The 14,473-nt window shown below is 42.6% G+C and overlaps 1 protein-coding gene across 1 annotated transcript; it reads right to left on the bottom strand.

Annotated features, from left to right (window-relative positions):
- Positions 1 to 262: 262 nt before the first annotated feature.
- On the bottom strand, positions 263 to 10,500 carry PLEK2 (pleckstrin 2). The gene is made up of 9 exons (XM_062494997.1): positions 10,453 to 10,500; positions 7,184 to 7,348; positions 6,124 to 6,305; positions 5,318 to 5,409; positions 4,797 to 4,984; positions 4,170 to 4,271; positions 2,779 to 2,862; positions 1,629 to 1,707; positions 263 to 459 (listed from the first exon to the last, which is right to left on the bottom strand). The coding sequence occupies exons 1-9, from the start codon at positions 10,498 to 10,500 to the stop codon at positions 332 to 334; spliced, it is 1,068 nt and encodes a 355-aa protein (XP_062350981.1). The 3' UTR covers positions 263 to 331.
- Between the last annotated feature and the right edge of the window lie 3,973 nt (positions 10,501 to 14,473).

Here is a 14,473-nt window from a genome sequence, read left to right on the forward strand (position 1 = left end):
GCACAACCTGGATGTGTCAGACACAGACTGAATACTTGTACAAAAGGTCATTTTCTTCCATCTTGGAATATCTCATCGTTTCTTTGTAAAGCCCCATTTGTCTGTATCCACCTGTTTTGGTCTTGGTTAGATGGTAAATGGTAAATTCAAGATGGGGGAATTATTCTGGATCTACATGATTTGGTCTGCATGGTCTGCCAAGAACCGGTAGGTGTTATGGTGATTCAGATAATGAAAATGGACTATCAAGGGAAAAACAACACTCCCAGACAATGAAAGCAGGAACTTGGTCATAGATGTGGTTTGTCATTTGGCATAGAGTCCACATTAATCATGTCAGTGGTTTGATTGCCTCAATCCACTGCACTCGCTCTGCCTTGGAGCTGGCCTGGATGTAATAATGAATGTCGTTCTTGGTGATGATTTTGAAAAGGTTGCCTTGCACATTGCCCTTCACTCCTGCAGAGAAAAAAAAAAACCTGACAGATCAGGAGGGTGCACAGAGAAAATCTTCCTGGCAGATATGAAGCTTCGTAGGGCAGAATTAGGGAATCAAATCTTTCCTTTTTATTATGGATAAGACATCTAAAGCTTTTGTGGTTTTGATTTCCCTCTTCGAAACCCCTGGAAGTGTTCAAGGTCAGGTTAGACAGGGATTTGAGCAAACAGGTCAAGTGGAAGTTGACCCTGTCTGTGGCAGGGGGGTTGGAACTAGGTGATCTTTGGGGTCCCTTCCAACCCCAACCATTTGTTGACTCTGCAATTCTAAGAAAATACATTCTTGATGTTCCTGATATAAATTGTATTAACTACAGTGCACTCCACAATATATCTAAAATAGTCTCTGTTTAGGTGGAGACTATTCACCTGAGTTATACACTGGAATTATGAACCCCTACCAGTTTGCACGGTAGATTAGATTTTCTCCTGCCCGTAGCTGGGTTTCTCTTAGCAAGGAGCTCTATTGTTCATCACGTCCCCCTGCCCCCAGACAGAAGCTTTTTCAGACCTTCTCTTTAGAAAAATGTTCTTTGATATTTGATAGTATTTAATATCTATACATTATGCTGTCATAAAATAAATTGCTTTAATAGCAGAAACACTTATCTGTGAGGCTGAGGTTCTAGACAAATGCCTCAGCTAAGCCTGTGCTCCAGTAGAACTGGTTTTTTATTGCTGTCTTTATGTCTCCCCTACATTTGTGTTCTAGCAGCTCAGAAAGGAAAAGGTAACAGTGTAAGTTGAGAGGACACAGAAACAGATGGTATCAGATGATGCCTCAACAGTGAGTTAAATAATACCCAAAAAGAAACTGTTTTCTATTTGTCTGTCAACTCTGGGATATTAATCACTTTTAGGACTATCTCAAAGGTCATATAACTAAGAAAAGCCCATATAGAGAGAACACCTAAAGATATGTGGAAATAACGCTGAAAAAAAAGTCCATTTCGGTGTGGACAACCCAGCAGAACAGGGCTTTGTGACGTGCCTCTTCCCTTGCTTGCAAAGGGAAGTGGAAAGTCAGCTTTCTTGTGTATACAAGCAGCCATACATAAAAATCCTCACACAAAGACTGTATGTCTATGGCAAAAATATAAATGTATGAAAGTTTAGAGGCTTGTTCTCACCTGCTGGGACTCCATTGTCCTCCAGAGCTGAGACAAGACACCCACGAAGAGAGAATCCACCTACTGGTTTGTTATCTTCCTGCAAAGAAAAAGGAAACAAGGCATAGCTTGAAAATATAATTTCCCAGAGCACATGCGTTACTTTTATGAAGTTGGAGATGCAATGCTGTTTTTTCCAGGCATGAAACATCTATGTCACAAGATAAATCAATTAGTACATGTAATTAAATTAATTACTATATTTTTTCAGCCCCAGATGTTTCCCTGATGCAGCTGGGCATGGTGTAGATCAGTTAAAAGCACAAGGGTGGGCAATCACACTTCAAATGTATGTATGGTTTTATCAATAGCAACATACTGAATTGTATATATTTCTGTAAGTATTTAGCTTGCTGCTTTTCACTGAGACTATATGGGAAAAATCTGGCTCTTTTCCCTAGTTGGCTAGCGCTCTTGTTTCTTGCTTTCAGGTTCTGCAGTTTCAGCTTATAGCCTTACAAGGATAAGTTGCACTGAAAAAAATCAACTATGAAGGAACAGGAAACAAAAGATGAACTGGCTCCATAAGCTCTTTTCACTGATATATTGTTTCTACTCTCTTTAAAAGTCACATAAAGCATTTCTATACATGATCTTCTTGCAATCCTGTTTGGCTTTGTGGTACCCTAAGTATCTGAGTTGCTCACATTGATTATTATATTCATGAACATAAATTCTACTTTTCATGAGAAGGTTTAAAACTGAGTAGTAGAAATTCCTATAAATACTTTGGCATTAAGAATTCAATGCTGGAATAAGGATGTTAAAAATCCCAGTACCAGTATGATCCCCAAATGGTGGGATTTCAGCCCAGATCACAACCCAGGAAGAAACCGTGCAGAACCACGGTCCCAGACTGTGAGGGTACAGCAAAAGACCAATCCCAAGAAGACACAACTAAGGAAAAGGAGTATCACTGAGAAAAAGGACAGAAGATGCAGGGATACAAAATCCTACAAGAACAACCTCCTAGGGTAAAGACAGGTCTAATTCCTGGAAATGGATAGAGGAACCTAGAGTGATAGAAACATTTACAGCGTAATTGTATCTTCATTATAATGTTTGTGTCTCTAAAAGGATTTCTGGGGATGGCAACTTCCTACTCACGTACCTTGGTGGGATCATAGTAATGCAAAAAAGCAGGATCAGCTCTCAAAACAAATTTTCTCACCTTCCAGTTTTTCCTCTTGTGCCCCTGCAAAATGGAAGAATTAAAATTACTACCTCCTGAAAGTACCATTTTCCTACAGGCTGTAGGGGAGACATAAATAAATAAAAAAAAAAAGAGAGAAAAATATTTCCTAACATCTTGATAATTCCCATGACCTTCTGCTTATCTTCCTTCTTTATATGTTGACAATTCCTTTGTTTCTTCCTCCCCTGTGCTGAGAACTAAGAAAGCAGAGCGACAAGAACAAATGGTTATATCCCTCATTCCCACTTTTAATTTCAGATTAAATATGGGTTTCAGATTAAAACCCCATGCTGCATTTGCTCCAAAGGGGTTACGTCAGGTCCTTTTGCAGTTCTTGACTCTTCCTCTCACTGCTGCCAGGCTTGTGCCAGGCCCTGTGAGCATCCCCTCTCCTGGAGGTTTGGTGCTGGGGCTCAGGGCCAGCCCAGGGCTGGGACTGCTGGGGGTTGTCCTTGGCTGCTGCTGACCACAGGCAGAAGCTCCTGGGCAGATCTCGTGTCCTGTTGTCATGTCCCTTGCCAGCCTGTGGGGATCCCACAGCACCCTGCCAACCCTCATGGTGCCCTGGCAGCTGGAGGAGGGAGGGCTGGGAAGCATGCGGTGATCCAGTTTGCACAACAATAAAGTTGGGGCTCTGGGTGCAAGGCTTCACAGTAAGAGCGTGGCCATGTGGTGCAAGTAGCGTTCCGTTTGCAGGTGGCTGTGTTATGCTTTGAAAGAATGATTGACCCTCATCTTGTTCATAGCAAGCATTGAAAACTGTTGTGCAGACCAAGGGTCAGGTCTTTGAAACAGTTATTGCCAACAGGCTCTTGTGCCCAAAAAAACATGTTTCACTACCACCAAAACATCCATGTGTACATGAGTGACTGCTCACAGATAAATGTCCGCTTCATGCAAGGGTCAAGCTGCTTAGCTTTGAAATTTGTCTGTGGTCACCAAAACATCAATCACTGATCACAATACCTGGATGGGATAGGTGAAACCAAAGTTTTGGAAGTGAATGTAACATCTCTGGTAGGATTTGGAGCTTGTGTGGTACTTCTGCTTTTGATGCTGTTTTGTACCCTTCCGTTTATGCTCAGTGTGTACAGAATATCCAATTAATCTTACCTGAACAAGTTCCATAGTTCACTTCTTTGTAACTGGATACTCTTAACTACAACAACTCAAGTACTGACAGGCAAGTTAGCTCTGCTGGGCACATCCATCCAGCCATCATTGTGTAAGTCACATTTATTCTCTACGGAACCCTAGGAGCTGTACGTTTTCTTGTTTCCCGGGGCAGGTTTCAAGACTGTGCTTACCTGTTTCACTAAGAATCCTTGCTTCACAATTGTGCCACTTAATTCAGAGATGTTAAAATGTACCTCTTCCTTGGAACTGGTATTTTTCTTACTGCTCTCAGCCTGCAAATAGGGAAAAGACAGTTCCACTTTTCTTTTTAATCTAAACAGATTTTTAAGCACAAAATTCTGCATTTTATTTTCCATTTCATTTTCCTGAGCTGTTTTTAGCTTATATTTCCTGAGTAAATTCTACTCCGTATCTCTGCTACTCAGCCTTGTAGGACCAAGATTGAGAGACAACAAATTACAGCTATAAATCTGTACATGCTGGGTGTACATGTCGTGGCCTTGAGCTGTGGCACAACAGTCCTGCCTCCAGTACATGCAGACACAGCACTGCAGTCCAGGGACACACCTCTTTTAATGCCTAATTATGTAATTTGTAGATCCCTCCATATCCATGTAGCTATTCGGCTCCAGCAAAATCACCAGTGTTAGTACTACTAAAAGACTACAGCTGCTCCTTCTGCGTTTACTTTCTCAGCCTGCGCATTTGCCTTTGGTTGCATGCTGTGCACCTCTACCCCAAATCAAGATGTGACAAGGGCCAGAGGAGGTGCCCCTGTTGGCAGCTGCATCACTTACAAACATGTAAAGTGCCGTGGAGTCGTCGAGGAACTTCTCCGAGGGGTCACTGGAGCGTGTGGCCTCCGTGCTACGGACTCCCACGGGCCGGATGAAGTTCTCATCCATCAGCATGGATGCCAAGGTGACAGCCTCGAATCGTGACACAGCAAAGCTGTTGGAGATGAGCCAGTCCACCGCGGCAGAACCTGCAGGAAGAAAGGCAGCTCTCATGTCAAGACAGTGTGCTCTTCTGAGGAAAGGCAGATGGTCTCCTGCCACACAGGTTTTCACTTGTTGAAACATTTTGGCACCATCCCAAAGATTGTCAGAGAAATGCAAAGTTGACCAAAAGTGCAGGGTTCTAAGTGTGCTTCCATACATCCAAAGAGCAAGACAGAAAGGTGTTGGAGAGTTTGGCTGTACTGCCAGGTTCCATTGGGCCAGAGCTTATCCCACTATGAAGGCAGTACAGTAGCTCCCTTGTCCCTGCAACGTGACATATCAGATGGGAGGTGGCTCTTTGCCTGCAGTAGGTGTACCTGTGAACGTCTCTTTATATCTGTTTCCTTGATCCAAATTGTGGGTCAGCCTAATTCCAGTACTGCTGTCATACATTCTCTCCACTATGTTGCTGCAAAGGAGAGCACAGCACAACATCAGCAGATGAGAGACTGGCAGAAATAGCTGCATACTTCTGTCAGTGCCTGGGATGTCTCTAGATTAACCATATAAAGATAGGAAGTATTCTAGATACTCCCCCAGAAGCACTGCCCTAAGTACATTCCAGGAAAACTTTATTCTCCCAATAGCAGAGCTAAACAAGGTACCTCACAAAGTATCTTTCAATTCAAAGCACTGCAAGCTAGTCTATAGCCTGATTTACCTGTTCAACACAAATCAAATTAATGACATTCTTCTGTTTCTTAACCAGTCTCTATTTCCTCTTATCTAACATGATGCACTCTAGCCTGGATTCCAGATACCAGCTTTGGAAACAGCAACAGGGCACAAAGTCACCACCCTCTGTTCCCTGATGTTACTTACATCTTTTGAGGTAATACATCTCCCCAGTGAGAACATTTGCAGCTGATTAGGAAGGTATTCAAACCAGCAGTGAGGTGCCTGTGCAGAGCCCACATAACTCCCAAAAGATGATGGTCAGGAAAAAGTGCATTTCCTGGCTAAAACATATGCAAGCCTAGGAGAGGGCAGCCAGTTTAGAAGCTCCCGGCCACACAGGAGCAGATATGTGCAGAGAGGAGCTTCCCTTGACCCTCCCCATCCATCAGCTCTGGTGCGTTGCAAACTACAGCAACAACAAGAAAGAGAAATCATATACACTTACTGGAGGCTGATATTTTCTAGCAGTTTGAAAGAGTTCTTCATTCTGTGAAGTTCTTGTACCTGTACTGGATGACCAGCATGAATAGCTCCAGTGATGTCCAAAGCCCAAGAGTCACGTTCCTCCCTGGAGCAACATTCAAGGAAATAGTCTGTATTGGTTTTTGTCTTTAGTTTGATGAGTAGCTGTGGAGAAAGAAGGACAAAACAATAGCATCATGTAGCTATTTTGCTCCTCTTGCATTTTGCTTTTTTTTAGCACTGGTCTAAGTGATACAGTAAGTCTGACAGTCCATCCCACCCGAGCAGTTCAGAGAAATTCTTGTTCAGAAGGATGGTTTTTGATGGTTTGTTTGTTTGTTGTTTGGTTTTTTGTTTGTTTGTTTGTTTGTTTGTTTTGGCTCTTCTATCCCACTAAAATCACTGGGTTTTCAGATGTAAACATGGTTTACATGCATGGAGCTCCTGGTCCTTAGAATAGAGCAGACCAGAGCAGACCACACAGATACCCCACACAGAGGAAATCTGCATTGCTGCTCCCTCTGGGAGAGCAGAGAAACACAGGAGGCATGTTTTCTTCCAGAAAACTTTCTACAGCAACAGTATCCCATTAGTAAAGGAAAAAGGAGTCTGATCTGGCTGCCTGGGAGCACCCCATGGATACCTAGGCCTTAAGTCAGCTACCACAGATGATACTTCCCTTTTCCCCCACCCTCCTCAGATTTTATTAGGTTGCTCATGTCTTCTCTCCACACACTGTTGAGCTGATGCATTTACATTTTTCTCCTCACTGTGTGCATAGGAGTAGTGGTTGGGGTTGCTTTTTTGTTAATAGCTGGCTCACATTTGGGCACAGAGAAGAGCGAAGACACAATGACGGATGACGGAGTTCAGTGCTCGTCCTGGTTACACTGCTAGTGGCAGCTTGCTTTTGGCTGGGCCTAATTTTGGAAGCAGCCCAGTGGTATGGTTGCAGTAATCAAAGAAGCCAGAAGGAAAGGAAAAGATAGGAAGAAGTTACAAAATGAATGACATAGAGAAGAGATAAATTTTTCCAGTCATACCGGTCTGTTCTCATATTCCAGGCATGGACAAGTAATAGTGCAGCCATCCAAAAGGATCCTGCCCTTTGGAGAAGGCTCCTTCTTGCCTCCTTCAATTTTGTAATACAGCAGCTTGTCCTGAAGCAGAACGAACCATCTCACTTTCCAGTTACGAACAACATGCCCCTGGAGGGGAAGAAATCCACAGAGCTGATTTTAACACTAGCACTGAGAAATGACCATATTTTCTTCTTGGCTTCTTGTATAAAGAGAAGCACAAGAAGTCATTGTGAGTCCTGTTCTCCCTGTAATGCCAGCCATGGATTTATGTACAGAATCACAAACAGGATGGGACTGTTGTGGAACACGTCTTGAGCTGTTTTATTTTCCAAATATCAGTCTCATTACATGGTTGGGACAATGGGAAGATGCCAGCAACTTATGTCCTCAGCAGCAGCCGCAGCACGTGATGTTACAACACACTTTGAAAGTTTTTTGACCAATCCCAAAAAGCAAAAGCATATTGACAGCAGTTCTATCCAACCACTATAACTACACGTACCATCGGTTAAAATAATGCTCACTTATGGTAAAGACAATATTTGCTTGTAAGTCTTAAAACACAATGCACAGAGCTCCATTATTAAGCTTACACTTTCCTAATATCTTACTAGATATACTTTTCTGCAGCTTAGGGAGTTATTCTAGCCAAGTGTTAATACACAGACCATTGTTCTATTTGTCCTTGCTCTCTACATCTCATATGACTTTTTTGCTGACAAATCTTATGACTACTGCTTAGCTCTGATTGCAGTTCTGCTGTTTCTGAGGTCTGATTTTTATCAGCTTTCCCAAAACCCTCAGATTTTAAGGATTCCCACATCCCTGAAATACACATTTTAAGTAACAAAATAGCACAGCTCCATCACTGTAAAATCATAGAGGAATAGAAAAGTGCTGTGCTCTTTCTTCAACCAGGAGAACTTCTTTGCTAGCAAGAGTTGTTTCTTGTAAAAGCTCACATGAATTATCCCAAAGAGCTGATGTAAGTGCACACCTCTGCAGACAGCACAGGCAGCAACAGGGCTAAATCCAAAATGTGTGAGGGATCTTGGCAATCAGCTCCTCCTCTCTGGTGACCCTGGGTGGTGCCTTTTCCTCTTCCATTTTGATGTGGTTCTAGGTGCCAAGTGGATTTGCAAGCGCTTTACTGAGTGAATTGGCTTTTCCTTACATCTCCCACTTACTGCTAAGGAGAAGTTAATTTCAATCCCACCTGCCTCCAATCTCCTGGGCTAAAGCATTCCCTGTACTCCTGTTTCCTGTAAAGGAAATATACTTTTTAATGACAAAAGACTGAAAAAAGATTGCTGTTGAATGCCTCATGGATTATATAACACAGACAAATCCTCCTATTTTTCCTCTGTAAACAGCCCCCCAGCTCTCTTTAGTCTGGTTAAAGGACAGCAAAGCCAGTGAGGGCTGGCACTGGCAGGCTCAGTCCTGTCTGATGGTGTCCGGTCCAGCTTCACCATGCAAGAAGCTGACTTGTGTTTCTATAGGGGATGGAGCGTTACAGCCAGCAGGCAAAGCAGGGGATAAAGGAAGCTCTGACACCTGGGATAGGGTGGGCATGACTAGAAGAAAGAAACATGTAAGGTCCAGTTGTGGCATGAATCAAAGCTCATTAGTTCTCCGTAAATAAAGGGGAAACCCGGCAATCTCCAAGTAAAGGTGGAGCAACAAGTCTCTAAAATCCAGAGCACTACAGATACTATGTCTTCTAGTCCATACTAAATACAATCTACCTATCTTGGGTTTGTTCTCTCCTTCCCTTTGCATTCCTGTTTTTTCCACCTCTTGTAAAGTTAGTTGGCCATTTTCCCTGTATGTTCTTTGCTATGGCTCCATTCTTTCCTTCTGGAAAATGTTCTCTTTTACCAGGAGGTTGCCTTACCTTTTAAAATTTATCTTTACCTGAATTCCACACATTCACTTCAAATTTATAATGCTCCGCAGTACATAATTCTGCCATTTATAATGCATTTAGATAATCTCTTTGCTTCTGTTCTCTTCTTATAAAAGCTGTTTACTTTACCTGATCCCATCCCTTTCTCCTTTTCTCTCTGTGGACCCCTGGGTCCTTGTCCCTCAGTTTCCTTTAGTCATCCCCTTTGTGGTCTCCTTCCTGTTAAGCTGTGTGTTTGGGTGATGTTGTATGGACTGTGGCAGTCACAGCTGTGTGTGCTGCCCATAACCTATTCCTTTCACACGCTTGGTGCCTAGGTTTCCCATTTGAAATCAGTAGTCACTTAAGAACCAAAAAGTACAGCTGTAGCCCAGAGAGGAGACTGGGAGCTGGGACTGCTCTGCCCTTGCTGCAAAAGGCAGGATGGAGAATAGCCCCTTTTCCACATAGAACTTCATATGATCAGTGTCTGGCTGGCCAGCTGGCCAGGAATCCAGCCAGGAAAACTCCTGACCGGGATTACCTTCATGTTGGCACCAGAAATACTGCCACGTACTGTGGAAAAGCATTTCCCTAGGTGTGGCAAAGCTTTGAATAAATCTCTCAATCACATTTTTTTCTATGCAATCAAGGTCCTTATTAATCATTGAGACAGGGAGCAGTTTATACCCCTTGCTAAATTGCCTCCTGTGTTCCAGCAATGATTGACTTGGTCCTACAGGGAGAAATATTGGGAAAATTGAAATCTTCCAGCTCTTTTCACCACATTTTGGCTAAAATTTATTAACAGTGCTGCTTGAGGGGTATGGAAAAATGAAGTTATTTCAAACGCATTTTTGAGTTTGCATTGCCCCTCCAAAAGTATAATCTGTTCTCCATTCTCTCCTGTGAAATGGGAAACCCTGCACAGCCATGTCACTGAAAATGGCACAAGCTACCTTAAGCGACTGCCAAAACTTCTGACTCTCCATCCTGCCCCCTCTGCAGCCGTGGGTGTGCTCCCTGCAGAGGTGTGTGCGAGGTGCAGACATCTTGGCTTTCCAACACCTGAGCAATCCTGATGGCAAATTCACCTTCCCCTACAGAAATGCCAGCACAGGGAAGCTTGCGGGCGGGCAGTGAGCAGCTACAGCTCATGCAGCTGCCCTGGTAGGCACCTGCACCCATCTGGAGGAGCCCCTTTCCCAGGAGCAGGCAGGAACGCCTCGGACCCAGCACCCAGCAGGCTCCCAAGCCATCAGCCCTGGCTCGCTCCAGCCCCTGCCCAGGAGCTGCTTCCATGTCGGAGCAGAGCCGCCCGGAGGGGAACCAGAGCACTCACCCGTTTGACGAGGAAGCCCTCCTTCAGCACTCCAGCCTCTTCCTCCATTGTAGCCAGCAGGGAACAGAGCAGAGCCCCCGCAGAGAATTGCCTGAGCCCTGGCAGCCTGTCCCTGGGCACATGATTTGTTTAAGAAAGCTCATTTTTCTTTGCTCCCCTCCTCCAATGTGACGCACTCTCCCTACCCTGTTTTTTTTTCCTCCCTCCCTACTAGTGAGACATTAGTTAAACAGCGAGCTGGCTCTGATACATTACCTGCCCTCGGGGAAGTAAAACAAAGGGATGTCTAAAAAGGATCTTGAAAGAATTTCACAGAATTTCGTAGAGCAAAAAACCACCGCCGAGAGAGCTGGCCAATATAAGCAGATAGAAAATGACAAATCAGGTGTTGCATGGGAGGGGGAAGCAGAATTTCAAAACCACATTCCTCAAAACTTCAGACTAAACAACTACCACTTAAAATTTCTCATCTAACAAAACTATCAGGAGTTCTAAGATCAGCACAACTTGTAAGCGTAACATATGGGATATTATGATTACAAAGAGACTTGTACAAATCTTACAGTAACTTCTTTTGCTAAAAATTTATTTTCCCGAAGAAGCTCCAAAGCACCTAAAAGTCCACTCTACTTTCAGTGACCCCTTGGTATATAAACCAAGATTCTCAATGTAATATCCAAAATCTACATAAGCAGGCTTTTAGTAAAGCAGCCTGATCCTTGAACACTGCAGTGACCTCTTGTATCTCCTGAATGCGTTGAAACAGAGTGCCTTTTGTGTCTAAATACTATCTTAGATGTTTATTGTATTTTTGCAGACTTTAGCCACCATGACAACTCTTTAATAGATTTGTCAAATTTTCTCCTGATGAAGTAAACCAGTATTAATATTTCAGAGAGTGCTGCTGTTCAGAAATAATAGCCTTCTCTGTACTGTCAACATTCCATGACTCTCACTAAAATCTAGCTGATATATGTGGGCAGAGCTATGGGCTGTGATAAGAAATAGAAGGTAGAGTATAGCAAATAAACAAAAGCACTCGTTGCTATGTAAAGAGTCCAGAGGTCAGTAAGACAGTGACTCCAATACCAAGGGGCACTAAGGAAAAGGAACAAACAAATAATTTCTTTATCTTTATACATTTTTATAACTTTTAGCCAGGAATAGCAAGACACTGAAGAATTGAAACCAACATTGTAGTGGAGACAACCCAGAGAAGAGTCCTGCAGAGGCCATGAGAATACAGTGGATGACTAAACACTGCTGGAAGTTAGAAAAGTTGATTCTGCATAAAGAGAAAACATGCTGGCTGAGATTTCAAAAGCAGAAGTTACCTATGTAGCTCCTTCTGTACACCTTTTGCCTCTTGGGAAAAGGCAGGCAGCTATGAGGCAAAAAACTCAGTAAGTCATATCCCAGTGTGTTTGTTCTTCAGTCCACCTAAAGTAAGTATAGTAACAGAACACCTGGAAAAGTACTTTCTGCTGCTGGTATGTAATATTTTAAAAGTTACCAATGGAAATGTTTGTAATATTAAAAAATATAATTGTAACCTTAACATAACAAAAAAATTAACAATTAATAATTTTTTTTGTTAATTGAAAAAAATAATCTTCATCTCTGTATATTATATATATATACACACACAAATATATATATTTGTAGATAAAAGCTGTATTCAGAAGAACAATCTTGGAAAAAAAAAAACTGATAAAGTCAGCAGGAAAAAAAAAATTCAGCTCACCATGTTTTATACACCAGAATTTCTGGAGGGGGAAAGAAAACTTGAGTCCAGGTTCACAAGAAACATTACTGCTGCATGCATTTCCTGGACATACACTCTTTATATAACCAGATTCAGGAATGCAGTGTTCCACCATTTGGTATTGAGGTTTGACTTCACATTGTTCAGCTTGCTACTGCAGGCAATTTATTCAAGGTGCTATTTCATGCTAGGGAGGACAGGTAGAAGCTTGCAGGGGGCTCTCACTCAGACAGTGATCTCAGAATTATTCCAGAAGCAGTCCTCACTGAAGATCTGACAAGCTCCTTTTCTCCAGCATGCAGACCACCCACAACCCTGAAGACAGATCTTGGCAAAATTAACATTAGTAACAAAGAATTCTATTGTCAAACTGCTGGTGAAAAGTGAAGCAAACCTTGTTTCTGCTGGTCATTAAATAACAGGTTGTGCATCAACTACTTATACAGAGCCTTAACTTCCTTCAATACCTTGACTCAAAAGTATTTTGTCAATACTTTGGATATTTATCATACACACCCCTTCCTCCCTCTCATTCTGTAGTTAATCAGGGCTAAAAAACTGCCCCTGTATTGCTCCCTGAGGCTGAGTAAACACAGATCTTTCAGGGTCAGGTAGTATAAAATGAGTCAGTGGATCTGAGCTGTGGTATTCATGCATGGGATGGGAATGCAAGTTCTGGCATAGAACTCTTCCGGTGGTAAAAGACAAGCTTTGATCTGTATAAACTTAGGGAGTTCTACATTGAATCTTCTGTGGGCCTTAAAATTCACTGAAGAGTACCCATTTCTTCAGATCCATTTTAGAGTGCTTTCCACATCAGTGTAGTATAAGAAAAAAAGAACAGTTGAGTGCTTGACATTTTCTTGCCTTCAAAGTGACTCCCAATATATGCTATATAATTTGGAATGGGATGGCCAGAAAGAGCTGCCTTCAAGACCACAGGATGCTACTCAGGGATACAGGGGAGGGAGGAGCAGCTTCCACAGTTCTGAGTGCAGGCTGTGCTGTTTCAGCTCGCAGACCAGCTGGTACCTCCCACTCAGTCCTTCAAGAAGTCTCATATAGCTGATTCAGGGAACATGCCCAAAGGAAAACCCTGTCCCATGCTCTGTCGTGCCCAGCGTGTATCATCATGTCACACACAGCATTGGGGCATTACAGACACCACAGTTTTCAAAGCAGCTTCTTAGGACTTTGCCCTCCAGTGCAGCACTCCCATTAAATTAGTTCCTTTAGTGGATTAGGGATGAAATATGATGAAAACAAAACACATCAAAATAAAACACGATGAAACATTTCTAGATAGAAGTGTGTCCTGGTTTACAATACAACATACATATTCTATTACCATCTGAGAAGTGTGATCATCCTTATCTCTGTGGGAAATGTCTTCTGTTGATGGGCCATCACTGATAAGGGTGATCATCCTTATCTCTGTGGGAAGTATCTTCTGTTAATGGGCCATTGAGTCCTACTGTAGAACTGATAAGATTACTTCATCCCATTGGGAGATGCTCCAGCCAGGAGGATGAGCCAAGCCTTTCCTACCTAGATAAAAACTGAGGTTTAGAACGCCAAAAGCAGCCTTTCTCCACTGGATTCCAGAGGAAGAACCAGGTCCTTATCCACATCATCGCTGGACCCTTTGGAGGAAAACTGCACCAGCACCCTGACTGACAGGGTATCAGGTTGTATTCTGACTCTGTCAGTGGTTTTATTTTTATTATTGCATGTATTTTGTTTTTTTTTCTTCTTTTTTTTCTCTTCCCTATTAAAAATTGTATTACTGACTTGAAGTCTCACTGGTTTTGCTTTCCAAACCAGTACAAAGTGAAAGACAACAAGCATTCAGTAGTATTCTGACATCACATCAATTTAAAAATTAACTGTAGAAACATGGAAGTATTTGGAAACAGCTGCTTCATTGTCTATAGTCTTAAACATCTAAATGCAAATTCTGCTCTGAAGAACACACCAGCTCCACTGCATCTGAAGAGAAAACCTGTGGGTCAAAATCAGAGAGAAAACAGCAAGGATTTGTCACTGCATTAAAAACTAGACAAACTACAACAGCCCCACAAGGCCACCACGTGGAGATGTTGGCCTTGTGATTACAACTGCACAAAGAGCTCATGAACAGCTGTGTAGCTGTTGAACAGCAGCAATGAACAGCCGGAATGTACTGCCTGGATTTAGCAACTCAACAGAGACATTCACAAAACTGCCTTCTTTTAAGCACTTGGTAAGCAAAGGCAT

Source organism: Cinclus cinclus, chromosome 6, assembly GCF_963662255.1.
Source record: "Cinclus cinclus chromosome 6, bCinCin1.1, whole genome shotgun sequence".
Lineage (NCBI taxonomy): Eukaryota > Metazoa > Chordata > Aves > Passeriformes > Cinclidae > Cinclus > Cinclus cinclus.

Bases quoted from the DNA above. Each gene is read 5' to 3' on its own strand.
- PLEK2 (XM_062494997.1), bottom strand. From the start codon at position 10,500: ATGGAGGAAGAGGCTGGAGTGCTGAAGGAGGGCTTCCTCGTCAAACGG. The intron at 7,349-10,452 runs GTGAGTGCTCTG...CTTCCCCTCCAG, and splicing joins AGGGCTTCCTCGTCAAACGG to GGGCATGTTGTTCGTAACTG. The intron at 6,306-7,183 runs GTATGACTGGAA...CTTTCTCCACAG, and splicing joins TGGAATATGAGAACAGACCG to CTACTCATCAAACTAAAGAC.